Source organism: Oncorhynchus gorbuscha, linkage group LG01 (assembly GCF_021184085.1).
Source record: "Oncorhynchus gorbuscha isolate QuinsamMale2020 ecotype Even-year linkage group LG01, OgorEven_v1.0, whole genome shotgun sequence".
Lineage (NCBI taxonomy): Eukaryota > Metazoa > Chordata > Actinopteri > Salmoniformes > Salmonidae > Oncorhynchus > Oncorhynchus gorbuscha.
In genome coordinates this window covers 113,785,635-113,812,674 of record NC_060173.1, presented here as the reverse complement: position 1 = coordinate 113,812,674, position 27,040 = coordinate 113,785,635, and the positions used below count along the sequence as shown (strand labels likewise).

The 27,040-nt window shown below is 41.0% G+C and overlaps 1 protein-coding gene across 1 annotated transcript; it reads right to left on the bottom strand.

The window, feature by feature from the left end:
- Positions 1-764: 764 nt before the first annotated feature.
- LOC124031236 (guanylate-binding protein 1-like) lies at positions 765-23,656 on the bottom strand. Its single transcript, XM_046342312.1, has 10 exons — positions 23,581-23,656; positions 22,465-22,659; positions 9,878-10,005; positions 9,607-9,716; positions 8,826-9,022; positions 5,391-5,633; positions 5,000-5,280; positions 4,256-4,468; positions 4,015-4,117; positions 765-3,121 (listed from the first exon to the last, which is right to left on the bottom strand). The coding sequence occupies exons 2-10, from the start codon at positions 22,634-22,636 to the stop codon at positions 2,655-2,657; spliced, it is 1,914 nt and encodes a 637-aa protein (XP_046198268.1). The 5' UTR covers positions 22,637-22,659; positions 23,581-23,656; the 3' UTR covers positions 765-2,654.
- Between the last annotated feature and the right edge of the window lie 3,384 nt (positions 23,657-27,040).

The following is a 27,040-nucleotide window of genomic DNA, read 5'->3' as shown; positions in this document are numbered from 1 at the left end:
CTGACATTTAATCCGAGTAAATATTCCCTGTTTTAGGTCAGTTAGGATCACCACTTTATTTTAAGAATGTGAAATGTCAGAATAATAATAGAGAGAATTGTTTATTTCAGCTTCTTTCATCACATGTCCATTAGGTCAGAAGTTTACATACACTCAATTAGTATTTGGTAGCATTGCCTTTAAATTGTTTAATTTGGGTCAAACGGGTAGCTTTCCACAATTTTGGTCCATTATTCCTGACAGAGCTGGTGTAACTGAGTCAGGTTTGTAGGCCTCCTTGCTCGCACACGCTTTTTCAGTTCTACACATACATTTTCTATGGGATTGAGGTCGGGGCTTTGTGATGGCCACTCCAATACCTTGACTTTGTTGTCCTTAAGCCATTTTGCCACAACTTTGGAAGTATGCTTTGGGTCATTGTCCATTTGGAAGACCCATTTGCGAACAAGCTTTAACTTTCTGATTGATGTCTTGAGCTGTTGCTTCAATATATCCACGTACTTGTACTTTCCTCATGATGCCATCTATTTTATGAAGTGTACCAGTCCCTCCTGCAGCAAAACACCCCCACAACATGATGCTGCCACCCCCGTGCATCACGGTTGGGGTGGTGTTCTTCGGCTTGCAATCCTCCACTTTTTCCTTGAAACATAACGATGGTCATTATGGCCAAACAAGTCTATTTTTGTTTCATCAGACTAAAGGACATTTCTCCAATAAGTACGATCTTTGTTCCCATGTGCAGTTGCAAATCGTAGTCTGGCTATTTTATGGCGGTTTTGGAGCAGTGGCTTGTTCCTTGCTGAGTTTGGGTTATGTCGATATAGGACTCGTTTTTGTCAAGGTTTACCAGAATTGGACCCAGAAGCAGACCAGGACAAGGTAAGTATAAAGATGGTGAGTATTTATTAATCAATGAGAACGTGGAGGTAGATAGTTCCGGGTGGAGCAGCGGGCAGCGGAGATGGGTTGATGGGAGTGGTTAGGCAGATCCAATGGATAACAACACACTGGCGACGAGCAGACAGGGATGGGGTAGTAGCCTAAACCTATCACTGTTACATTGAACTGGTGAATGGAATACGAATGACATTCATCCAATATGCTGTAATAGAAATAAGGCCAAGCTCATAAACATTACTGACCGCCACCGTTTCATTCATCTGCTGGATCTTGAATTGAGCTTCACAATGAAGTTTTTAACATTTTCCTTTTAAAACAACCAGGACTACAAGTACAACATAAAAATTGCAATTGCAGTTGCATTTGTGAGTTGTATTGTGAATGTCAATAAAAAAAATAAGGTCCGCCTTAACAGACAAAAATGAATTTAAAAGAATTCTGTAAGTACAGCAATTGTTTGCTCAGTGGGAAATGAATATCCAACTCATCAGTGACAAGTGTGTGGAGTTTGGAGATTGTGCCAGCAACTATGTGATCTTATTACAGTATTATAGACCCTATTACCGGGGATTTCCTATGATCTTCTATGTAGAAGAATCCCTTACAGTATTTTAGACACTATGACCTGGGATTTACTATCGTCCTCTATGTAGAAGAATCCCTTACAGTATTTTAGACACTATGACCTGGGATTTACTATCGTCCTCTATGTAGAAGAATCCCTTACAGTATTTTAGACACTATGACCTGGGATTTACTATCGTCCTCTATGTAGAAGAATCCCTTACAGTATTTTAGACACTATGACCTGGGATTTACTATCGTCCTCTATGTAGAAGAACCCCTTAGCTTCAGACGACTCTTGTGTAGCTTACATGTGTGTGTTTGTGAGTGTCTCAGCTTTTCATATTGTGGTCATAATGGTCTGTAGCTCAAACTGTTCAGACATTACAGACGCTTTTTTGTGAGGACTGTTTGCAGGATCTGCCCTTGTCACACACAAGTATATTTAAGCAATAAGGCATGAGGGAGTGAGGTATATTTAAGCAATAAGGCCTGAGAGAGTGAGGTATATTTAAGCAATAAGGCCTGAGAGAGTGAGGTATATTTAAGCAATGAGGCCTGAGAGAGTGAGGTACATGGCCCAAATACCATGGCTAAGGGCTGTTCTAATTTACGACGCCACGCAGAGTCCCTGTATACAACCCTTAGCCGTTGTATATTGGCCAAATATAACAAACCCATGAGGTGCCTTATTGCTATCATAAACTCGGATTCATTCTTCCAATTATTCCGCTCTTCTCTTTGGTGTGAACAGGAACGATTCACGCTACTAAATTAAACAATTGGAAAACGAGACGGACTTGTGTTGCTCTAACTAACCTTTCCCTTTGTGGTAGAGTGCTTACCCACTGGATGTTGTGTGCTGAAGTTTGTACTTGTTCTTACACATTTTATAATCACAAACCATTAGTTATTATTCAATTTGCTGGTGCAAGAAAACGACAAAGACGATGATGACTAAGCCGGATTTGGGGTTGAGATCATGATCCCAGTCATGTCTTATAGCATTTATCTTCAAGAGGTCACTCAAACAAATGTATTTTAAAAAAGCCCTTTTTACATCAGCTTTCATAGATAACCAGCAGGATCAGATAAAAACAATGATGGCTATAGAAGACAAACACTTCAACGCTTCAAGACTCAATATCAGGTTACTTTTCATAGTCAAGAATTCAAGGTGGAGTAGATCACATTACGATACAGGCTTCTTGAGGAACAAGTCGTTCAACAACTTGTACAGGGGTCTGTGATCTATTGTTGAGCTCCCTCATTAACATTTCCATCTGTTTATTCTGTCCCACAGCCTGCTTCTTGTAGTCATCCAGCAGAGCCTTCTGATTCTGTGTATTCTTGATATAGGCGTCCCTTTCCAATTGATTCTTCTTCTTTATCTCCTCGATGTCTTGTCTCATTAGCTCAGCCTTCTCCTTATGGCCCTTCTCCAGGAGATCCTTCTGCTCCTGCATCCTGCGTTCCAGGGTCCTTATGAACTCCTGCTGCTGTTGCTTCCTCTCCTCCTCCATCTTCTCTTTCATCTCCTTCAAGTACTTCTCCTGGCTAGCGCGATTTTTCTCAATTCTGCGCTCCATCTCTGCCTGTTGCTTCCTGAATGCTGCCTTCTCCTGCTCCAACTCAGCTGTTTTCTTCTTCTCAGCTGGAAGAGCCAAGGAGAGAGATAAATAAGTAGGAAAACTGGACAACTCATTTTCTCATACAGTGTCATACACATTAAAACCCTCTAGAGTCTATTAGCACAACGGTGACCTTCTTCGCAAGGCATTGGAAAACCTCCCTGGTCTTTGTGGTTGGACTGGAAATAAAATCATATCATTCAAAATAACAGATACTGGGCCTCCCGGGTGGCGCAATGGTTAAGGGCGCTGTACTGCAGCGCCAGCTGTACCATCAGAGACTCTGGGTTCGCACCCAGGCTCTGTTGTAACCGGCAGAGACCGGGAGGTCTGTGGGGCAACGCACAATTGGCCTAGCGTCGTCCGGGTTAGGGAGGGTTTAACAGGTAGGGATATCCTTGTCTCATCGCACACCAGCGATTCCTGTGGCGGGCCGGGCGCAGTACACGCTAACCAAGGTAGCCAGGTGCACAGTGTTTCCTCCGACACATTGGTGCGGCTGGCTTCTGGGTTGGATGGCGCTGTGTTAAGAAGCAGTGAGGCAAACCCAACGTTGTGTATCGGAGGACGCATGACTTTCAACCTTCGTCTCTCCCGAGCCCGTACGGGAGTTGTAGCAATGAGACAAGATAGTAGCTACTAAAACACCATGAAATTGGGGAGAGAAAGGGGTAAAATAAAATAAAAAAAATAGCAGATAATAGCAAAATGTTTATTTGTAAAATATGTCACAATTTATATGTTCTAGTCAATCACCAATAATACTTTTAACTCCATAATACTTAAAGTTGTATTTTTGGGCGGGGACTGGCATTAGGGCGGAGCCACTGGTCTTGTTTTCATCTTCCAAACATTAGCCTAACACAGTTGATTTCTATTTTCTACTTGAAAAAAAAAACATTGAGGTGTGGCTTACCTTGGATTTGTTTCTCATTGTCAGTCAGTTTTTTGTCAGCTTGCTGGATGAAGTTGGACTCTGCACTCTTGTCCTTCAGGAACTGCTCCAGAACCTCCTCAGCCTGTAGAAAAACAGGCCTTATAGGAGGCTAGCATTGATTTTGATTGAATGTTGAATTGTTCATTACTGACTAATGATGGATGTTTTTGTATTCTCTAATACAGTACGTTGTTGATGTTGTTTGGTTTCCAGCTCTTACCCTGACTCCTTTGTTGGGCTCGGCCCGGTACTGTGCCACTATGTTGTCATGGTGATTGCAGTAAAGCTCATAGCCTCCTGGTGTGGTGTACATCCCCTCCTTCATCCCCTGATCCATCAGAGCAGACAGCTTTTCCAGAAGGGCCTTGCACTTCTTCTCTGAGGCATCCTTGTTCTGTTTGAAAAGGTCGGCGGAGTGGTTGCTAATGGCCTCCTGAAAGATTCATTGGGAATGTTCAGAATCAGGTGTGTAAAATAAGATAAACAATCCGACAATTATATAAAGACAGTTCCAGAAAAGGTTTATTACAGCATGCTAACATTGGTGAAGACAGTATAAACCACATGAGAAACACAGCAGCTGTAAGTCAACCTCGATACAATAACACGTTGTAGATCAGAATGATCTCTAAGAAGCAACATCTTATAGTATACAAGGTTGACCTTCAGCTGATACTAGTTTCAGACATGTGAACCCTGGTATGAGCTGATACTAGCTTCAGACATGTGAACCCTGTTATGAGCTGATACTAGCTTCAGACATGTGTACCCTGGTATGAGCTGGTACTAGCTTCAGACATGTGAACCCTGGTATGAGCTGATACTAGCTTCAGACATGTGAACCCTGGTATGAGCTGATACTAGCTTCAGACATGTGAATCAATCATTTTTCAATTGAATGGCCTTGACAATGTTAGAAATGCATTGTGTGTATCAGGCACAGATCTAGAATGATGATCTATACCGCCAGAACTTTCAAGAATTCCCCATCTTTGTCTTTGAAGGATCGTTTCATGAATGCCTTTGTGGCCTGGGTCTCTGAGCGAAGATGGTTCTCTGACAGCTGATTGATGTCCACTGGGAATAAGACCTTCACATCCTCCATTCCCTTCTGGTACACCACCAGGCCCTCATCCACAGCAACCTGGTTCTCAATTTTAGCCATGGCCAACACAGCATTCTCCAGACAGGGCACATTGCCTTTGGCAATGGTCTCCACATAGGTGTTCACCAAGTGCCCCAACACTGCAATCAGACAGATGGGAGGAAAAATATGAATGTATGTATTTAGTGGTACAATAAAATGTAGAATTAATATGTATCCGTTTTCCCATACTGTCCTGTATGTGACTCACTCTCTCCAGTCAATGTGTGTCCTCCTATAACAGTCTTCACACGGCACTCCTGGAAAATAAAGCGGCAGAAAGTATCTGCGACCTCTCTGAAGCGTTCAGAAAGCTCAGCCTCGTCCATGGAGTCCAGTCGGTGCATGTTGTCAGGAGTTGTAGGGGAGGGGAACACAAAACACTTGCGTGAGGGGAAGAAGTTCCGGATGCACTCTCGCGGGAGGTTGTAGTCATTGATCTTTTTACTAGTACCTGAAAGATAACATCGGCATTATTAGATTTTATAGTACATGCAGATCTTGGGTGTTTCCCAATAATATGTCCTTTCTCCTCCATCCTATCAGAGCTCTTGCAGCATGAACTGACATGTTGTCAACCCAATCAAAGGATCAGAGAATGCATCTAGGACTGAAAGCATAAGTTACAGCTAACTAGCACTACCGTGTGTAAAGTGTGGTGATTAATTGACTAGTCTAACAGATTTTAACAAATTCATTTCTTTAAAAATGAAGGGGAAGTGATAGAGTGTATATTTTGTTGCATTTTTTCCCACTTTCACTTAGCTAGTGAATGCAGCTAGCTTGTTTAGCTTACTCAAACAACCGGCTAAAACAGAGAGGGATGCTATGTTCCCTAGCTGAATATGTATTGCCAACACTGCAACTCTTCCAAGGTAAGCTTTTGGTTTCAGTAATTTATTGTCACTGGGTTCCGCCGGTTTAACTGCTAACTGCTTGCTGACTGTTAACTGTAATGTTACTGCATGAATGTACCTTACTTCTATTAGCTATGTTGACTATGACGTTAGCTAATATGGCGATAATGATGTAGACTGTGTGTAGTAGTTAGCGGTTATGATATGAAGGTTTGACTTTGATTTTTGTTTAGGCCTGGTCACAGACAGCTGATGTGTTGTGCACTGAAGTCTACAAGCAAAGGGAAAAGGTGAGAGGAGGAGAGCGTGAAGAGGTGAGAAAGAATTATATATATATATAAATATAATAAGCAAAAAACGGGGATTAACATACCTGCATTTGTCCAATAGAAACTCTCGTTTGCAACTGTTGGACTAATGATTGCACCCTAGTTTAGCTAGATGAAGGCAAGAGTGTGCAAGGCGGTATTGAATGTGTCTTTCACCTTGATTCAACTCCAACTTGTCTCTCAACCAGTTTACGTTGTAAACTTTCATTCATAGGCTAGATTGTAGCAACCTCATGTTAGGTGTTGGGAAAATTTGAGTATCTTGTAGTAGCCTAACCTTATCAATGTTATATTAAACTGGGTGAATGGAATATGAATGACAGTCATCCAATATGCTGTAATAGAAATAAGGTCACGCTCACGAAAAAAATTAATCATCCTCCCTCATCTTAAACGTCATCGACCGACGCTATTTCATTCATCTGCTTGCTCTTATATTTAGCCTCACATAACATAAGCATTACTAGGCATTACTTTTACTTGAAGTGTTTTCCCATGCTCTTTTCAGGACAACCAGGGATACAAGGAGAACAGAACAATTTGACATAAATATTTGCATTCGTGAGTTTAATTTCAAATGTTAAAAAAGAAATAAAATACGGTCCGCCTTAACAGAAACCTGATAAAATATGAATTCATAAAAATGCTGTCCAGAAGTCCAGAAATTGTTTTCTCAGTGGGAAATTTAAAAAAAAACTTACAGTATTATAGACACGATGTCCTGGGATTTCCTATGATCTTCTTTGTAGAAGAACCCCTTACAGTATTATAGACACTATGTACTGGGATTTCCTATGATCTTCTATGTAGAAGAACCCCTTACAGTATCATCGACACTGTGACCTGGGATTTCCTATGTACTTCTATGTAGAAGAACCCCTTACAGTATTATAGACACTCTGCCCTGGGATTTACTATGAACTTCTATGTAGAAGATGTAGAAGTTTGTGTGTCTAAGCTTCTCATATTGGGGTCATAATGGTCATAATAATAAACACACAATGTTTAAAAGGGGTTGTGATTGTGGGACTCAAAGCGAGACCCTACACGCGCCCCCACCCGGCTCCTGTGTGCTCTGTCGCCAGTTAGGGTGAGGCTGCTTGAAGAGAGATGGCGGCCAGATTCGGTGGGTACCCCCTGCTGCCTGTGTCTGCCTTGGTCCAGCACCGTTTACCTCTCTTCCCAGACATGTTGATGAACAGTCCGGTCCCACCCCAGAAAACCGTTTCCTTCCTGGACTTTCGAGAATGGCCTAGCTAAACAAGCACTGCATATCCTACCTGCCCACGGTGGAGTAGCTCTCTTGTTCAGAATATGTAGCTTAAAGTCACTTGGTTATTCTAAATAGACTGCTTCGGTCAAAGATGCTAGCTAGCCTACCTTGCCATAGCCCCTTTTGCTTCCCGCAGGTTATACAGTCTCATGGAAGGACTACGTATGTTGGAAGGTTGTCTATGTTTAATATTCCCCCCTTTGTTACCCCACGTCCCACACTGTCAACGGGGTTCAGGGGATAAATCAATCACTCCAGGGTCAGAGTGAGAAGTTGGGTATTTGTCCACAAGGAGGCGCCCCTTCCCCATAGATGGCTCATTACTGAGATTCATTGTTGATCCCTGCCTGTAGCTCACTGGCCTCTGGTGTCTGGTGATACAGGTTATGGTCTCTATAGGTGATTAGTTGCTGGTAGCGGAGTTGAGGGAACGAGCAGGGTTGGACACGACCACCCTATTATCCCACACAAGGTCTCTGTGGTTCATATGAGCCCCCAAATTAGCTATCTGTCTCCAGCTCTACTCTTTTCATTTCTGGGAATTATATTCAATTACAATTCACTCCAGTCTGTTACAACAGCTGCCTGTCCCATTCCCAGGTATGTTACAAGGTATTTTGTTGCCAGTAGCTATGACTGGTCGGTAGGGTAACCTCCATGATATGGCTTTTCCACTTGGTCTATTTTTTAATGCATGCCTTCCAGCACTGGGTGCCAGCCGGTTGCCGGAACACATCTTACCGCCTAAACCGAGTGATGCTCAACACTGATCACAGGAGCCTGTGAACCCTGAGTGGGCTAGGCGTTAGGCAAACCTTGGCACATGAACACAGGTTTTTCAACTGAGTTCCAGTGTTCACGGGTGTCAAGAGTGTTGTGTAAAAACTGGTGTGTCTCCCACATATGAGTTAGATGAAAAGTGTCCCATCTCCACGTTCAGACACACAGTTGTCAAGATTGGTGGAAGAATCTCTCCCAGACCCAGGATTTCATTGTCCTTGTCAGGCGTGATTGTAGATCCTCCAACCAAAGTCGTGAGAATGCGACTCCCCATAGTATGTTGTACTCCTTCAGGGAACAGTGCATCATACCGTGGTATATTGTCTGATATACACACAGCTGGAATGCTGTTTAAGCCAATCAGCATTGAGGTCTCAAACTACCTGGTTTATATGAATCAAAATCACCTTTCTTGAGTTGCAGGGAATTCTCCAGATAATCGTCTGGAGTGATTTCTCTGCCGTCGATCTCGAGCTGTAGAGTGAAATCTCTGACGGTCCACACAAAATTAGGAAAGAACTGCATAAACTGGGTGCCCTCTCCTTCCTCCTCATCGACAGTGGAAGACTTCACCTTGATCTTCTCTGTCAGCTCGTTCACATATCTTTAGGACCGGTTGAGGATTGATATTGGAGTTCCCAAAGCTCATGTCAGTGTCATGCACAGTTTGAGATCAGGGGCTTGAATTTACAAACAAACAAACAAAATAAGTAATTTTCAGTTTAGAGTTCAACTGAAACAGTAACGTCATTTTTTTGAAAGTCAGAGACATTGCTTTAAGTCAACATCAGCTCTTAAATTTCACAAAAGCTAAGAGTCAATCCCGTGAATCGGCATTCTGTGATTTCTCAAGCCCTTCACAGTTTCCAGAGAAACAAAATGACTACGTAGCACTGATGCAACATGCATATAGTATATTTAATTAATTGGAACATATTTAGGTGGAGCATTATTACATTTACATTCTCTACCATATCAATGATTAGGTCTAGCCTACAGTTAAATCATGTTAAAAATATACATACAAATTCATGAAAATGTCCATCACAATTAGCTAGGCTACTACTAATATGGCTGAGATGACTTTCAAAAGCATAACAAACAAGCAAACTATCATATGAAATACCACAACAGATTTTGGTCGCAAGATTCCACAGAATGGAGCCAAATGTTGACCCAAAAGGATACTGAAGCTTCTCCACAGCATCATTGTCGATGGTCCCTCGACTGTTGTAGACCAGAGTACTGCTTAACAGAATGGCCAGCGAGAAGATCCAGGCATCGTTCTTAGAATCCCCCTGAAACAAGTATCACAACATGTATCGGATCTCTGACAAAGTAATCATCTTGTTTAAATGACGAGAGGGCAGAAACAGTATGTGTTCATTGTGCTTTGTTGGTAAATGGAATATGAATATGTAATGTGGATTGTAAAGAGATTGAACTTTGACCCCCCCACCTTCTCCACGTCCCCCAGTCCCTCTGTATCCAGCAGCACCAGGGTGTGGTCTGTTTTTTCAGGATGAGGGACACACCACATCCAGATGCCCTTAGTCTTAGACTGGATGGTGGCTCCAAGGGCAAAACCTAAATCAAGAGAGATTGATGAGGACATTTACAGTATAAATATTAAACCAGACTATAACACTGTTACAGAGCTGGACCAGAGCTACTGCAGACCAGAACTAGCTAGCTACTAGCTACGACTTAGACCAGAGTTAGTTAGTATGGACCAGAACTAGCTAACTACTAGCTACACCTGAGACCAGAGTTGGTTAGTACGGACCAGAACTACTGCAGACCAGAACTAGCTAGCTACTAGCTACTCCTTAGACCAGAGTTAGTTAGTATGGACCAGAACTAGCTAACTACTAGCTATGCCATAGACCAGAGTTAGTTAGTATGGACCAGAACTAGCTAACTACTAGCTACGCCTTAGACCAGAGTTAGTTAGTATGGACCAGAACTAGCTAGCTACTAGCTATGCCTTAGACCAGAGTTAGTTAGTATGGACCAGAACTAGCTAGTTACTAGCTACACCTTAGACCAGAGTTAGTTAGTATGGACCAGAACTAGCTAACTACTAGCTACACCTTAGACCAGAGTTAGTTAGTATGGACCAGAACTAGCTAACTACTAGCTATGCCTTAGACCAGAGTTAGTTAGTATGGACCAGAGCTACTGCAGACCAGAACTAGCTAGTTACTAGCTACGCCTTAGACCAGAGTTAGTTAGTATGGACCAGAACTAGCTAACTACTAGCTACACTTTAGACCAGAGTTAGTTAGTATGGACCAGAACTAGCTAACTACTAGCTACACCTTAGACCAGAGTTAGTTAGTATGGACCAGAACTAGCTAACTACTAGCTACGCCTTAGACCAGAGTTAGTTAGTATGGACCAGAACTAGCTAACTACTAGCTACACTTTAGACCAGAGTTAGTTAGTATGGACCAGAACTAGCTAACTACTAGCTACACCTTAGACCAGAGTTAGTTAGTATGGACCAGAACTAGCTAACTACTAGCTACACCTTAGACCAGAGTTAGTTAGTATGGACCAGAACTAGCTAACTACTAGCTACACCTTAGACCAGAGTTAGTTAGTATGGACCAGAACTAGCTAACTACTAGCTACACCTTAGACCAGAGTTAGTTAGTATGGACCAGAACTAGCTAACTACTAGCTATGCCTTAGACCAGGGTTAGTTAGTATGGACCAGAACTAGCTAGTTACTAGCTATGCCTTAGACGAGAGTTAGTTAGTATGGACCAGAACTAGCTAACTACTAGCTACACCTTAGACCAGAGTTAGTTAGTATGGACCAGAACTAGCTAACTACTAGCTATGCCTTAGACCAGAGTTGGTTATTACGGACCAGAACTACTGCAGACCAGAACTAGCTAACCACTAGCAAAGCCCTAGACCAGAGTTAGTTAGTGCAGACCAGAACTAGCTAACTACTAGCAAAGCCCTAGGCCAGAGTTAGTTAGTGCAGACCAGAACTAGCTAACTACTAGCAAAGCCCTAGGCCAGAGTTAGTTAGTGCAGACCAGAACTAGGCTGTTTCGGTTTTCATTACATTTATTGTTTTGTAGTGTTTTGTGTTTATTCGTATTTATGTTTGTTTTTTCATTAAACATGGATCGCAATCTACACGCTGCAGTTTGGTCCGACTCTCCTTCACCACACCTAGAAAGCCGTTACCCGGGAGCTATTTTGCCTACAAAAATAATATTTTTAGAAAAAATGAACATTTGCGATCTAACTGGGAGTCTCCTCAGTGAAAGGATCCGAAGTTCTTCAAAGGTAAATGATTTAATTTGGTTGCTTTTCTTATTTTCGTGAAAATGTTGCCTGCTGCCAGCAGAGCTAGCATAGCATTATGCCATGATAAACTTACACAAATGTTTGTCTAGCGTTGGCTGTAACGCATATTCTGAAAATCTGAGATGACAGTGTTGTTAACAAAAGGCTAAGTTTGTTTTTGAATATATTTATTTCATTTCATTTGCGATTTTCATGAATAGGAAAAGTTGCGTTATGGTAATGTGCTTGAGGCTATGATTATGCTCCCGGATACGGGATTGCTCGTCGCTAGAGGTTAAGGAGAAGTTTATCTAAAGTTCCATGCATAATACTTGTATTTTCATCAACATTTATGATGAGTATTTCTGTAAATTGATGTGGCTCTGCAAAATCACCGGATGTTTTGGAACTACTGAACATAATGCGCCAATGTAAATGATTTTTGGATATAAATATGAACTTTATCGAACAAGAAATACATGTATTGTGTAACATAAAGTCCTATGAGTGTCATCTGATGAAGATCATCAAAGGTTAGCGATTAATTCTATCTCTATTTCTGCTTTTTGTGACTCCTCTCTTTGGCTGGAAAAATGGCTGTGTTTTTCTGTGAATAGGTGCTGACCTAACATAATGAAATGTTGTGGTTTCGCAGTAAAGCCTTTTTGAAATCGGACACTGTGGTGGGATTAACAACACGTTTCTTTAAAATTGTACAAAAAACTTCTATGTTTGAGGAATTTTAATTATGAGATTTCTGTTGTTTTGAATTTGGCGCCCTGCACTTTCACTGGCTGTTGTCATATCGATCCCGTTTGCGAGACCTCAGCCATAAGAAGTTTTAAGTATACTATTTATATATAAATATTATTAGCATTACTTTATAACAATATTTAACAACCAACTCTGTAATTACAATGTTGTTACATGGGATACGTATATATTTAAAATGTACATACCCAGAAGCAAGCAATTTAATCTAAATTGAGGTGACATTTTTAATTACTATGTAGTTATAATGTAACAACCTTTGCAGACAACAGGCTAAACAGGAAAAATTAGGAGACAAGAGAACATTTTTCAGTTTGACATCTCTTTAAAGGATTTCAAGGTCGAGAAAGCAATTTCAGAAGCCGTCAGATTTCATTATTTACCAACAACAGCTGCAAATTCCAACAAAACCACTTCATGTTTTTAAGTTCTTGTTCCTTGATTTGTCTAACAATAGTATCATGAATCAAATACCTGTTTTGGTTCAGAGTGCAGTATTTATTTAGTTTCATAAGAGAGCTGGAGATGACAGGTTATGATTGTGACCATGGTGATTTCAATACTTTTGTTTAAATATATCAATAGTAGAGAACTTTCCAGACTGTGAGTGGTCTTGTTTCACAACATGTAATGAGGTCATGAAGAAGGGGTCCTTATGGTAAAGCTGACCCTGCTCCTTCCTGATTAATTTAAGATTTTAGAAAAATCTGAGTTGGCCAAAATTCTGCACACGTTTTTAAGGAATCACAGTTGTGGGAGAAATGCTCCCTGACGTCACAAAGGGCTGTTGTCAGGAACCACATAAGATCATTTTAAAAACATTTTTACAACCACATTTAGGGAAAGTTTGAAATTTATATCCTTTCCTCGGGACACGGAGAAACGGAAATGGAAAAAACACGGAAATTAATAAAGTAATAAAACATGAATATATACAGTCGAAGTCCGAAGTTAACATACACTTATGTTGGAGTCATTTAAACTTACAAAAAAACATTTTTCAAACACTCCACAAATGTCTTGTTTTTGTAACAGTATTTTTATTGACATTTCACAATTTTCAATTTTTATTAAGAGATACAACAGAGACAAAGCACACAGAACAAAAAGAAAAACAGCCCCCACTTACCCATATCTACATGCATATACATACACATACATACATACACATACATACACACATATACATATACCCATGCATATACACACACCTATGCATACATACACGCACGCACGCACGCACACACCTATACACACCCATACATACGCACACCATTTTCCTCTTCCCGCTCTGTGCCTCTCTCACCCCATCACCATCATTGAGTCTCTCAATACATACATTTTAAACAAACTTACAAACAGAAATTAAACAAAAAAGCTCAGTTTAAACCAAGAGGTTAGGTTCCACACATGGAACGTACAGTGTAGTTCTGAAATACATAGATCCCCGCCATTCTAAGAGAATCCTTGCAGCATAATAGTTGATACCTCAGGTCTAGATAATTCTAGATAATTTAGATAAGGTTCCCATACTTTGTAGAACTGGTCTGTTTTAGAATGCAATGTACATGTCAGATATTCCAGAGGCACCCATTCAAATAGTATCTTATGCCAGTCTTTAATAGAAGGAACCTTATCACTAATCCACTGTAAAAGGATGTTTTTCCTCGCTGTGAAGGTAAGGATGTTGTAAAGCCTCCTTTTACAGACAGAAGTAACATGCCTACTAGGGAGACATTAACAGTAAAGAAACTGGGTCCAATTCTAGATCAACCCCTAGGATCTTTTCAATTTCTTGCAGGACACCAGACCAGTATCTTTGTATTTTGGTACATGACCATAAACAATGTGTTAGGGTGCCTTTATCAGTTTTGCATTTAAGACACTGAGGGGAAGAGGAAGTGGGGCTAAAAGCATGTCTGCGATTTGGGGATATATGCAATCTGTGTATTATTCTTAATTGGATTGCTCTAGTACGGTTACATATAGATATTGTTTTTGCATATCTCCAACTGTCCTCCCACATCTCTTCGTCAATAGTAACAGACAATTCTTTCTCCCACACTTGTTTCACCCTCTGTGTGTTGACAGCAGAAAAGGACCTTAAAGTATCATAAAACAGACTTACAGACATTTTCCTTTGTGGGAAAAAAGCATTCTTTCAATGACAGACACATCAGGGTTACCAATTAAGGTGGTGCTCTCCAGAATATCATGTCTTACTTGTAGGAAGCGGAAAAAGTCCTGCTTTGGGAGTCGATATTTCTCGACCATCTGCTCAAATGACAACAAAATCTTATCAGCAAATAAGTCGTTTAGCCTGCGTATGCCCTTATTAAGCCATAAGTTAAAGCCAGCATCCAGCAATCCTGGGCTTAAATCTGGGTTGTTAAGAATTGGGGTAAGAGCAGAGGTTAGTTTGGACCTTCCATACTTTGAGTGTGTTAAGTGTAACTGGATTATTGCAGTGTTCTTCTACAGACTTGAAACTTCTGAAAAATAAAAGATCCTGTAAGGGGTATTTTGAAAGAGAAGTCTCAATATCTAACCAAATAGAGGAGTCATCATTTGTGATCCAGTCAGAAATATAACAAAGGTGGGCACACCATTGATAGAACTTGATATTGGGCAGGTCCAAGCCGCCCATAGAACTTGGCAGCTGCAATATTGCCATCTTAAGTCTTGGCTTGCGCTTACTCCATATAAAGGAACTTAGCCATCCATTTACATCCTTTATTACCTTATTGGAGAGTAATACTGGGATCATTTGGATTGGGTAAAGTAGTCTAGGTAAAACGTTCATTTTCAAGAGGGATATTCTACCCAACCAAGAAATGGGGAGGGAGTTCCAGCGCTCCAGATCCTGTCTTACTGTATCAAACAAAGGAACAAAATTGGCTTTGTACATTAGCTGGAATTTAGGAGTTACAAATATACCCAGATACATGAAACCTGAGGGAGACCATTTAAAAGGGAAGGGGGGAGAAGTATTAGGTACAGAATGCAGGCTACCAAGTGGCATAGCCTCTGACTTAGTAAGGTTAATCTTGTAGCCTGAGAATCCGCTGAATAATTCAATAATATTAATAAGAGGTGTAATTGAAGTCTCGGGACTAGAGATGAATATCAGGACATCATCAGCATACAAGCTTATTTTATGGTGAACATCACCAATGAGCAGCCCCTGTATAGCAGGCGTTACCCTGATGGCCTCGGCCAGTGGTTCCATAACGAGTGCAAAGAGGAGGGGGGATAAAGGACAGCCCTGTCTGGTACCTCTGTGTATAGGGAAGCTATTTGACCGTAGCCCATTAGTAAGGACAGCAGCCTGAGGATCATCATATAAAACTTTCACCCATTTTATAAAGTTGTCCCCCAGACCAAATTTATTTAGAGCAAATAATAGGTAAGACCACTCCACACGATCAAATGCTTTCTCAGCATCTAGGGAGAGCACAAGACCATCCACAGCACTTTGTTGGTAGGCTTGAATTACATTAAGAAGCCGCCTGACGTTGTTGCATGACTTACGGCCCCTAATGAAGCCAGTTTGGTCTCCTTTCACAATTAGTGGCAATGAGTCCTCTAATCTTGTGGCTAGAATTTTAGAAAGCAATTTTCTATCAACATTCAGAAGGGAAATTGGTCTGTACAAGGAACAAGACTGGACATTTTCCCTTTTTGAGAATAAGTGAAAGGTTGGCTTCTCTCAGCGTTTGAGGGAGTTGGTCATTTGAAAATGAGTGGTTAAACATATCACGCAATGGCTCAAGGATCAGGCCATGGAACTCTTTATAGAACTCACTACAAAACCCATCTGGTCCTGGGGCCTTACCATTTTGCAGATTCTTAATTGCGAACAGTATCTCTTCCTTGGTAATAGGGGCATTGAGGAGGGACCTCTGTTCTTCGGAGATAGTAGGGAGCTCAATCTTACCAAAGAAGTTCTCCATTAATTTGGGTGCATCCTTTGGCAGTTCTGAGGCATAAAGGTTTGTATAAAATTTCTTAAATGAGTCACTTATCAATTTATTTTCATATAAATGATTACCATCAGAATCAGTAATAGTAGCAATTGACTGAGTCAGCCCTCTTTTTAGCTAGGTATGCCAAGTACTTTCCTGGCTTATCGCCATGTTCATATAGCTTTTGCCTGACAAATCTCATTTTCTTTTCAGCGTCCTGTGTTAGGAGAGAGTCTAACGTTGGTCTAATGACTGATATTTCCTTTAATAGGGCAGGAGTGGGCGTTTTAATGTAGTCCTTCTCTTTAGTTCCTAATTCACCCTCTAACATTTTTTGCTTTTCCCGCTTTTTCCGTCTCTTGGTAGCTGTGTATGACATAATCAGACCCCTGGCATACGCTTTACAGGTCTCCCAAAGGAGCGAGGGGTTATCTGCTGATTGAGAGTTAATAGAGAAAAATGCTTTAAACTCTGTTATAAAATATGATGTGAATGTATGGTCTTTAAGAATGGTTGTGTTCAACCTCCAATGTCTTGACCGATTGAATGCCCCGTTGAGTTTTATGTCCAGGATCACCACAGCATGATCAGATATGACTATGCTTCCTATCCTAGCAGATAAAACAGACTGCAAAGACGTCTTGGGCATAAAAAATAGTCTATTCTAGTCTGACATCCATGAGGTGCAGAGAAAAAAGTGAACTCTCTGTTGGAGGGATGGAAAGCTCTCCAGACATCCGCATACCCCAGATCATCACAAATAACTTTAAGTGACTTAGCTTGAGGAGAGAGTGAAGCTATACCGCTGGGAGACTTATCAATAAGGGGGTTCAACAAGCAGTTAAAATCTCCTCCAACCACTGCAGTGTCTGAGTTTAATTCTGAAAAGTCTAGAAATGCTTTAGTGAGGAAATCAGGGGGGTGAGCAGGGGGGAAGTAAATATTCATTATGGAAATGTTCTGCCCTTGTAAAGTACCATTAATTATAACAAAGCGACCAAATTTATCTTTCACACAATTCAAGACCTTAAGTGGTAAGTTCTTTTTCACCAGAATTGCTACACCTCTACTTCTGGATGTAAATGATGAGAAAAACACTTGATCAAATCCTCCTTGTTGTAATTTCAGGTGCTCCTTATCATCCAAGTGGGTTTCTTGTAACAGGGCAATATCAATATTTTCTTTTTTCAAAAAAGACAATACTTTCTTCCTCTTAATGGGGTTATGGCTCCCTCTAATGTTCCACGTACATACACACAGTCTGTTATCTGCCATTGTATCTTGACCATTCAATATTCAGACTGGATCCTACTGTAAAAGCGGGGTGGTACCTTTTTCCATGTGTTGAACTCTCCTCCATCTCACTGAGCATAAACAAAAAATATGAACCCTGAACTCGAACTATACTGAACCCAAAAATTAAACATGTAAAAATCCAAAAGGGGGTTTTCCCACTAGCTAACATACAGGGGATTTCAACTCTCCAATGTAGACTCTTAAGTCCGCATTGCCGCTCAATAGCCTCATCCTTTATATATATGGAAAATAAAATCAATAGAAGAAGATTGAGGCTCTTCCACCTAAAACCAAGCCTGGGCACCAATATGGATTCACACATATCTCAGCCTGAGCTATAGCGGCTATTACTTTAGCAAGAAAAATAATAAAGATACGAATATTACTGAGCCGGAGTACGTGAGGACTCACACCACTGTTTCATGATCAGATTCAACCAAAAATAAGCAAAGTTATTCAATGCTGTGGAGGCGCAGCTTAGAGTTATTTACCCAAGAGAGTCAATAAACGCAGCAGCCTCTTCAGGTGTGTAGAGCTTTTTAGGTGATCCGTTGACCATAATCTTCAATGTGGCCGGGTACAACAGTGCGTAGTCCATCTTCATTCTCCTGAGTCGAGCCTTCACCTCATCAAACGCTTTGCGTCTTCGTACAACCGCTGTGGAGTAATCATTGAAGAATGAGACCTTTGGGCCTTTATGTTGACTACCAACAGAGCCGATGTTTCTAGCCGCATCCATGACGCGCTGCTTGTCGGTGAAGTTGTGGAACTTTATAACCACCGGCCGTGGGCGCTGATTGGGGCCCGGTATCGGTGCTTGAGAGCGATGGGCTCTGTACAGCTTCACACGAAAAGCCTTAGTGTCCATTTGTAGGTCGCCAGGGATCCCATTCCTCAAAGAATTTTACTGAACGTGTCCCTTCAGAATTTTCCGGGAGTCCCACAACACGAATATTGCATCTGCGTCCTCGATTATCCAAGTCGTCAATGTGCTCCGCCATTTCTTGCACCTGTTTCTCAAGTGCTTTTATCTTAGCGTCCATAGATGTAGTTGAAGTTTCCACTGCAGCAATTCTTCCTTCCGCCTCAACAACACGTTTCACAACACTCTGTATTTCAGCTGAATGGCTTGCTATTGCTTCCAAGACCGTTCTTATCTTAGCATCGATCACTTTAGTAATGTTATCAGTCATCTTTTGAATTATCAGGTCCATTGTACCTGGGTCCGCAATGGTGTTAGCTTCGCTAACGTTAGCTAGCTCCTCGTGCACATCCACAGGGGTGGTGGTTTTGGTCGACTTCTTAGTAGTTCTATTGCGCATGTTGTCGGAGATTTTTGCGAAATAGTCGTCAAGACTCATTATATGGTAACTTATTTAGCCAATTCTATCACTTTTTCAAGCTAGGAGATTAATGTAAGAATATAACTTTACAAATGCCACGAGAGCTCGCTGAAACACCGTGTTCTCTCTACGGCGCCATTTTGTTCCCCCACAAATTTCTTGTTAATTAACAAACTATAGTTTTGGCAATTCGGTTAAGATATCTACTTTGTGCATGACACAAGTAATTTTTCCAACAATTGTTTACAGACAGATTATATCACTTATAATTCACTGCATCACAATTACAGTGGTTCAGAAGTTTATATACACTAAGTTGACTGTGCCTTTAATACAGCTTGGTAAATTCCAGAAAATTATGTCATGCTTTCTTAAAATAAAGTGGTGATCCTAACTGGATTACATTTTTACAGATTAAATGTCAGGAATTGTGAAAAACTGAGTTTAAATTTACTTGGCTATGGTGTATGCAAACTTCATCTCTATATATCACGATTGTAATGAAGTTCGTCTGTTGTTTGTAGAAAGTCAGACCGAAATGCAGCGTGTAGGTTACTCATGACTATTAATGAAGAAAATACGGTACATGAAATAACTGAAAATACGAAAACAACAAACGAGTGAAACTAATTACAGCCTATCTGGTGACTAACACAAAGACAGGTACAATCACCCACGAAATACAACGCGCACTCAGGCTGCCTAAATACGGTTCCCAATCCGAGACAACGAGAATCAGCTGACTCCAATTAGGAATCGCCTCAGGCAGCTAAGCCTAACTAGACACACCCCTAATAATACACACTCCCAATTAATACAAACCCCAATACGAAATACAACATATAAACCCATGTCACACCCTGGCCTACCCAAACATATAACAAAAACACAAGATACAATGACCAAGGCGTGACAACGATCTATTTTATTGCAACAAAATCCTTTCTATTTTGTTGTTGTTATACATATATATATTTTTTTCTGCCATAAAAAGACTCTACCAGTTTCAAGAATCCCTGTCCTACTATCTTTCTACAGTTATTACTGTATTGAGTTGAGTTTGAGTTGAGTTTATTTTATTTTTACAGGGACAGTGCACATTAATCAACATTTCCGGGTGGCCCGTTCCTGTAGGTTCATGCTCTACAACATCCGCAGAGTACGACCCTGCCTCACACAGGAAGCGGCGCAGGTCCTAATCCAGGCACTTGTCATCTCCCGTCTGGATTACTGCAACTCGCTGTTGGCTGGGCTCCCTGCCTGTGCCATTAAACCCCTTCAACTCATCCAGAACGCCGCAGCCCGTCTGGTGTTCAACCTTCCCAAGTTCTCTCACGTCACCCCGCTCCTCCGTTCTCTCCACTGGCTTCCAGTTGAAGCTCGCATCCGCTACAAGACCATGGTGCTTGCCTACGGAGCTGTGAGGGGAACGGCACCTCAGTACCTCCAGGCTCTGATCAGGCCCTACACCCAAACAAGGGCACTGCGTTCATCCACCTCTGGCCTGCTCGCCTCCCTACCACTGAGGAAGTACAGCTCCCGCTCAGCCCAGTCAAAACTGTTCGCTGCCCTGGCCCCCCAATGGTGGAACAAACTCCCTCACGACGCCAGGACAGCGGAGTCAATCACCACCTTCCGGAGACACCTGAAACCCCACCTCTTTAAGGAATACCTAGGATAGGTTAAGTAATCCCTCTCACCCCACCCCCCTAAGTTTTAGATGCACTATTGTTAAGTGACTGTCCCACTGGATGTCATAAGGTGAATGCACCAATTTGTAAGTCGCTCTGGATAAGAGCGTCTGCTAAATGACTTAAATGTAAATGTAAATGTAATTTCAGTAAAAGTGCCGGTTTTAGCCAGCCGGCTAATTTTCAACTGCAGTACCTGGGCAGGTTATTAAAAACAATTACAATATAGACAATAGCAACATAGAACAAGCAAGACGTAGCATACAGACAGAGCAATATAGGACAAGCAAGACATAGCATACAGACAGAGCAACATAGGACAAGCAAGACATAGCATACAGACAGAGAAATATAGGACAAGCAAGACATAGCATACAGACAGAGCAACATAGGACAAGCAAGACGTAGCATACAGACAGAGCAATATAGGACAAGCAAGACATAGCATACAGACAGAGCAATATAGGACAAGCAAGACGTAGCATACAGACAGAGCAATATAGGACAAGCAAGACATAGCGTACAGACAGAGCAACATAGGACAAGCAAGACGTAGCATACAGACAGAGCAATATAGGACAAGCAAGACATAGCATACAGACAGAGCAACATAGGACAAGCAAGATGTAGCATACAGACAGAGCAACATAGGACAAGCAAGACATAGCATACAGACAGAGCAACATAGGACAAGCAAGACGTAGCATACAGACAGAGCAACATAGGACAAGCAAGACGTAGCATACAGACATAGCAACATAGGACAAGCAAGACGTAGCATACAGACAGAGCAACATAGGACAAGCAAGACGTAGCATACAGACAGAGCAACATAGGACAAGCAAGATGTAGCATACAGACATAGCAACATAGGACAAGCAAGACATAGCATATAGACAGAGCAACATAGGACAAGCAAGACATAGCATACAGACAGAGCAACATAGGACAAGAAAGACATAGCATACAGACAGAGCAACATAGGACAAGAAAGACATAGCATACAGACAGAGCAACATAGGACAAGAAAGACATAGCATACAGACAGAGCAACATAGAACAAAAAGCAGCAAGACAAAGTTCATAAAAGCAACAAAGTGTTTCCACACCTCACAAGCTACAGACAACAGACATGGAAAGTGGTAACACACAGCTAGGGACCATTTAGCCATGTCTTCAAGCATTTTGTGAAAGTGTGATATGTGGTGCAGTTATGTGTGTCTGATGGCAGTGTATTCCACACATGGGAAGCTCTCACAGAGAAAACAGATTTGCTAAAGGTGCTTTTCCTTAAGGGAACTATACAGTCACCTCTCATGGCAGAACTTGTGGATCGACTGCCATATGTTTGGGTTTTCTGTTTAACAGTAATATTGAGTGGAGGGAGAGCCAGGCCATTTAGGATCTTGAATACAAGACATGCATCGGTGAATTGCACAAGATTTTCCCAACTCAGGAGCGCATGCTTTCTGAGGATGTGACAATGATGATGGCTATTGGGCTTCCTATCAAGCACTTTGAGAGTTGTCTGTTTGTAGACAGACTGAATAGGTCTTAATGTTGTACAGCAAGCTTGGGCCCAACTAGTCAAGCAGTATGACAAAGTAGTAGGGGAAACTTAATGTATGATGTCAAAACCTGTTTGTAAAGAAATACATATTTGTCTCTCACCACTTCTCTTCTGAGCCAGCTTGTTCATGAGGTAGGACTTTCCGGTGCGATACAGCCCGACCACAGACACAACTACGACTTTCTGTTTCAGTCCCATCAGGTAGTCGATGGCCTCTGGTTCTACGCAAAGCTCTCCGTCAGCATTTTTAACGAGGCACATTGGGGAGTCCATGGTCAAGTGGCTTCACAAGATCGCTTAAAAGCAAGTTAATCATCATTAATACTTATTTAATCTCTATGATGCTATTCCTTATCATGTCAATAGCAAAATACAACACATTTTGTCATCATAAACCATTTTACTTCTAATAATGGTCTGTAACAATAATAAATAGTAAATAGTTTGACAGCATCTTAAGACACAATTCTAATGCAGGGATCTCCTGCTCCAGTCCAGTAGTAACTGGTTCTACAGGCTTGTATTGTAGTCCAGCACTAACATGTCTGATTCAAAATATCAAGGTACAGGTTTATACAGGCTTCTACTGTAGTCCAGCACTAACATGTCTGATTCAAAATATCAAGGTCCAGGTTTATACAGGCTTCTACTGTAACCAGCACTAACATGCCTGATTCAAAATATCAAGGTACAGGTTTATACAGGTTTCTACTGTAGTCCAGCACTAACATGCCTGATTCAAAATATCAAGGTCCAGGTTTATACAGGTTTCTACTGTAGTCCAGCACTAACATGCCTGATTCAAAATATCAGGGTCCAGACTGAAGATCATCATTAGTAGATAATTCGACACAGGTTTGTTATTGCTATTGGTGTTTGTCTGCCAGAGTGATAATAATACACGAGAACAAGGTGGGGCGGCTGATATAGATAAACTCTAAAACATATTGATCACGAAGGAATGCCTGGGGTGACAAATGTTATAAATGTCTCTTCATAATTATACAACGATCAGAGTTTTTCAGTTTGGTATCTTTAGTACAAGCAATAGGAAAGTGATCACTTTAATAATAAATAAAAAACACCACTGTCCAAGCTATTATGGAGTCAATTTGTCAGGATTAGGTCAACCAGCAAATAGTTTGAAGATAATTTCCATGAATACCTGTGGGTTTGGAAATCAGAAGAGTCAGGTTAAAGTCAGGCTTGGTACTCACGTATACTCGTAGTTTCGCTGAGAGTCAAGGATCCTCTGCAAACCAATATGGCAATGATGGCAAAAGCAGTAAGCAGCAGGCCATTTAAAGGCTGCAGACACTGAAAGTGAAAGGGACCTCCTGTCTTATGAACTCTTTCATCATCTAAGTTCTACAATAATTCATCATAACAGGAACTGCTGTGGAAACCACCCCAGATTCCAAGTGCCTGGGGGAATTTGGGGGACATTTTGCGGTGATAATAATTTGTGGAAGGGGGATGCAGACACTTTTTTTTGCCCGTGCTACAGACGGCAATATCGGGTCACTAATACAGAACTATTAAAAGACACAGTGCACTATTTTTGAGGAAAAAAAAGTTAATTTCTCAAAATATATGAGTTAATTATGAATATATGTTTTTTATCCTGATTTCACAGGGATGCTGCAGCACGCTCTGCAACCTTACTTCCTTGTTGCAATGGTCCTAATGTACTATGCGTTTTGACAAAAGGGTTTATCAAGAAAAAAGTCCTAAAAGACTCATTTAAGGCAGAAAGGAGATGGAGGACTAAACAACAAAAATGCAGAGATGAATTTCTTATTTGCTGAGTTTTAATCCGTTGTTAGTTTCAAGAGAGGAGGTGAATAGTCTGTAGTGCTAGTAAGACTAGAGTATAGGAGGTAGGAAAAAATACCTTCAGTGCTTATATCCATTACAGCTATTTAGTTGCTGCAGATACTGAAAGTGAAAGTGTCTGATGAACTTTCATGACCTAAGTACTACAAGAACCCATCAATACAGGAACTGCTGTGGGAAACTACCCCAGATTCTAAGTGCCTTATATTCATGGGGGGGATTTTGTGGTGATGTTTCGAGGAAGGGGGATGCAGACGTTTGCTTTTGCCCCTGCTACAGACAGATATATCGGTCCACTAATTCAGAGCTAGCGAAAGGCACAGTGCACTATTTTTCAGAGGAAAAAAATGATTTTTTTTCACCAATTCTGATTTTTCAGAGGGTACTGCAACACCCTCAGCAACCTTAATTCCTTGTTGCAATGGTCCTAAGGTACGAGAGTATAGATCAACAGTAGGGAATTGGACCTTCTGCGGTTATATCCACGGGGCGCAAAAGTTCATTAAATATTGTCCAGCTGTAGGACGGATGGGGGGCGGTCTGGTTGAATAAAGAGAAAAGAATCCATTCAAAATCCATAAACAAAACATATTTCTTGTGTAATTTACATCGGTTTTCTCTTTCATTATTTTTATCTATCTGGCATGAGTGTTTGAGCCTAGATTTTAGGGCCTAATTTTACCCACACCAAATAGCCTACAAGCCAATCCCCAAATGCTTTTGTGAATGGTTGATACGAGTTAATCCTCATTAATTAATTAAATAATATTTCATATTGAGTGTTACTTATTAAATGCCACAAATAAACCATAACACTCTCTTTCTTGTGCCAAGAGACTACATTAATGTATATTTTATTCCAACCCAGCATTACCACGATATTAAAATATTTAAAGGACGATTGTTTTAATAAAGACAGACACTAAACAAACTATACAAAATAACAAAACGAACGTGAGGCTATAATATACTGAGTGCAACCACAGGCAACTAGACATAGACAATAACCCACGAAATACCCAAAGAAGATGGCTGCCTAAATATGGTTCCCAATTGGAGACAACGATAAACAGCTGCCTCTAATTGAGAACCAATCTAGGCAACCCTAGACATACACAAACACCTAGATAGTATACGACCCCATAAACCTACAAAACCTACAAAACCCAGTACTAAAAACACATACATCACCCATGTCACACCCTGACCTAACCAAAACAATAAAGAAAACAAAGAATACTAAGGTCAGGGCGTGACATCTTTTCTTTTTTTTCTTACCTTTATTTAACCAGGCAAGTCAGTTAAGAACATATTCTTATTTTCAATGACGGCCTGGGAACGGTGGGTTAACTGCCTGTTCAGGGGCAGAACGACAGATTTGTACCTTGTCAGCTCGGGGGTTTAAACTCGCAACCTTCCGGTTACTAGTCCAACGCTCTAAGCACTAGGCTACGCAGCCGCCCCCCAATCTAAGCGGTTGTAAGAGGAAATGAATCTGTTCAATGTGTTTTATATCCCTAATGGTTACTCCTCAGACGCTGATACAGAGAAGCATGATAAGGACTTTGATGATCATAATAGTGCTTTTGGAAAGTATACAGACCCCTTGACCTTTTCCACATTTGGTCATGTTATAGCCTTCTTCTATAATTGATTAAATGAACAAAGCAAAATGACAAAAGCAAAAACTGTTTTTAGACTTTTGCTCATTTTATAATAATAATAAAAAGCTCACATCACATTTACATAAGTATTTAGACCCATTACTCAGTACTTTGTTGAAGAACCTTTTGGCAGTGATTACAGCCTCGAGTCTTCTTGGGTATGAGGCTACAAGCTTGACACACCTGTATTTGGGGAGTTTCTCCCATTCTTCTCTGCAGATCCTCTCAAGCTCTGTCAGGTTGGATGGTGAGCGTTGCTGCACAGCTATTTTCAGGCCTCTCCAGAGATGTTAGATCGGGTTCAAGTCCGGACTCTGTCTGGGCCGCTCATTCAGAGACTTGTCCCGAAGCCACTCCAGGCTGTGTGCTTAGGGTCATTGTCCTGTTGGAGGGTGAATCTTTGCCCCAGCCTGAGGTCCTGAGCGCTCCGGAGCAGGTTTTCATCAACGATCTCTCTGTACTTTGCAGAGATAGGATTTTTTATTTATCTAATACATTTTAGAATAAGGCTGTAACAAAATGTGGAAAAAGTCAAGGGGTCTGAATACTTTCTGAAGGCACTATACATTTTCTTAAAACAATGTGAATCTAAATATTGCCATTCCTCTGGGAAGACGTGACCAGTATTGTTATCATTTTGTTGTACAGTAAATTGTTTAAAACTATTCCACAATCATTTTGATGGTATTGTTTTGTCTGTCAGATGATTTGATGGAATCTTTGTTTAGTATTTTCTTGAGAAACGGGTTTAGATGCCTCCATTCTGTTATGCAAGGATGAATGTGACTTCAATATGGACGTGCTGTATGTGAATGTGACAATGCAAATTGCAATAAACTTTTACTTAACAAATTGTGTGTCTGGATTTTCCTACACTACTAGGCACTATAATGGATTGATGGACGCTATAATAAACTAACTCTGAAGTAAATTAACTCTTCTGACTTCTTGCTCCAAATTTACTACTTAATCTATGCTGTCTCATATACAAATGTGTCACACAATGAAAGTAACCTTGTACGCTGGTGAGATGACATGGCCTCTATAGGTAATGTAGGAAAAGCCTGTATTAGTCTGGGGAACCCAGAATCAATTCATGCATGCGATCGACTACGCTTGACAAACCTCCTTCCCAGAGACGCCACCACAGTTTCAAAAGTGGTGTGGGAAAAATGTA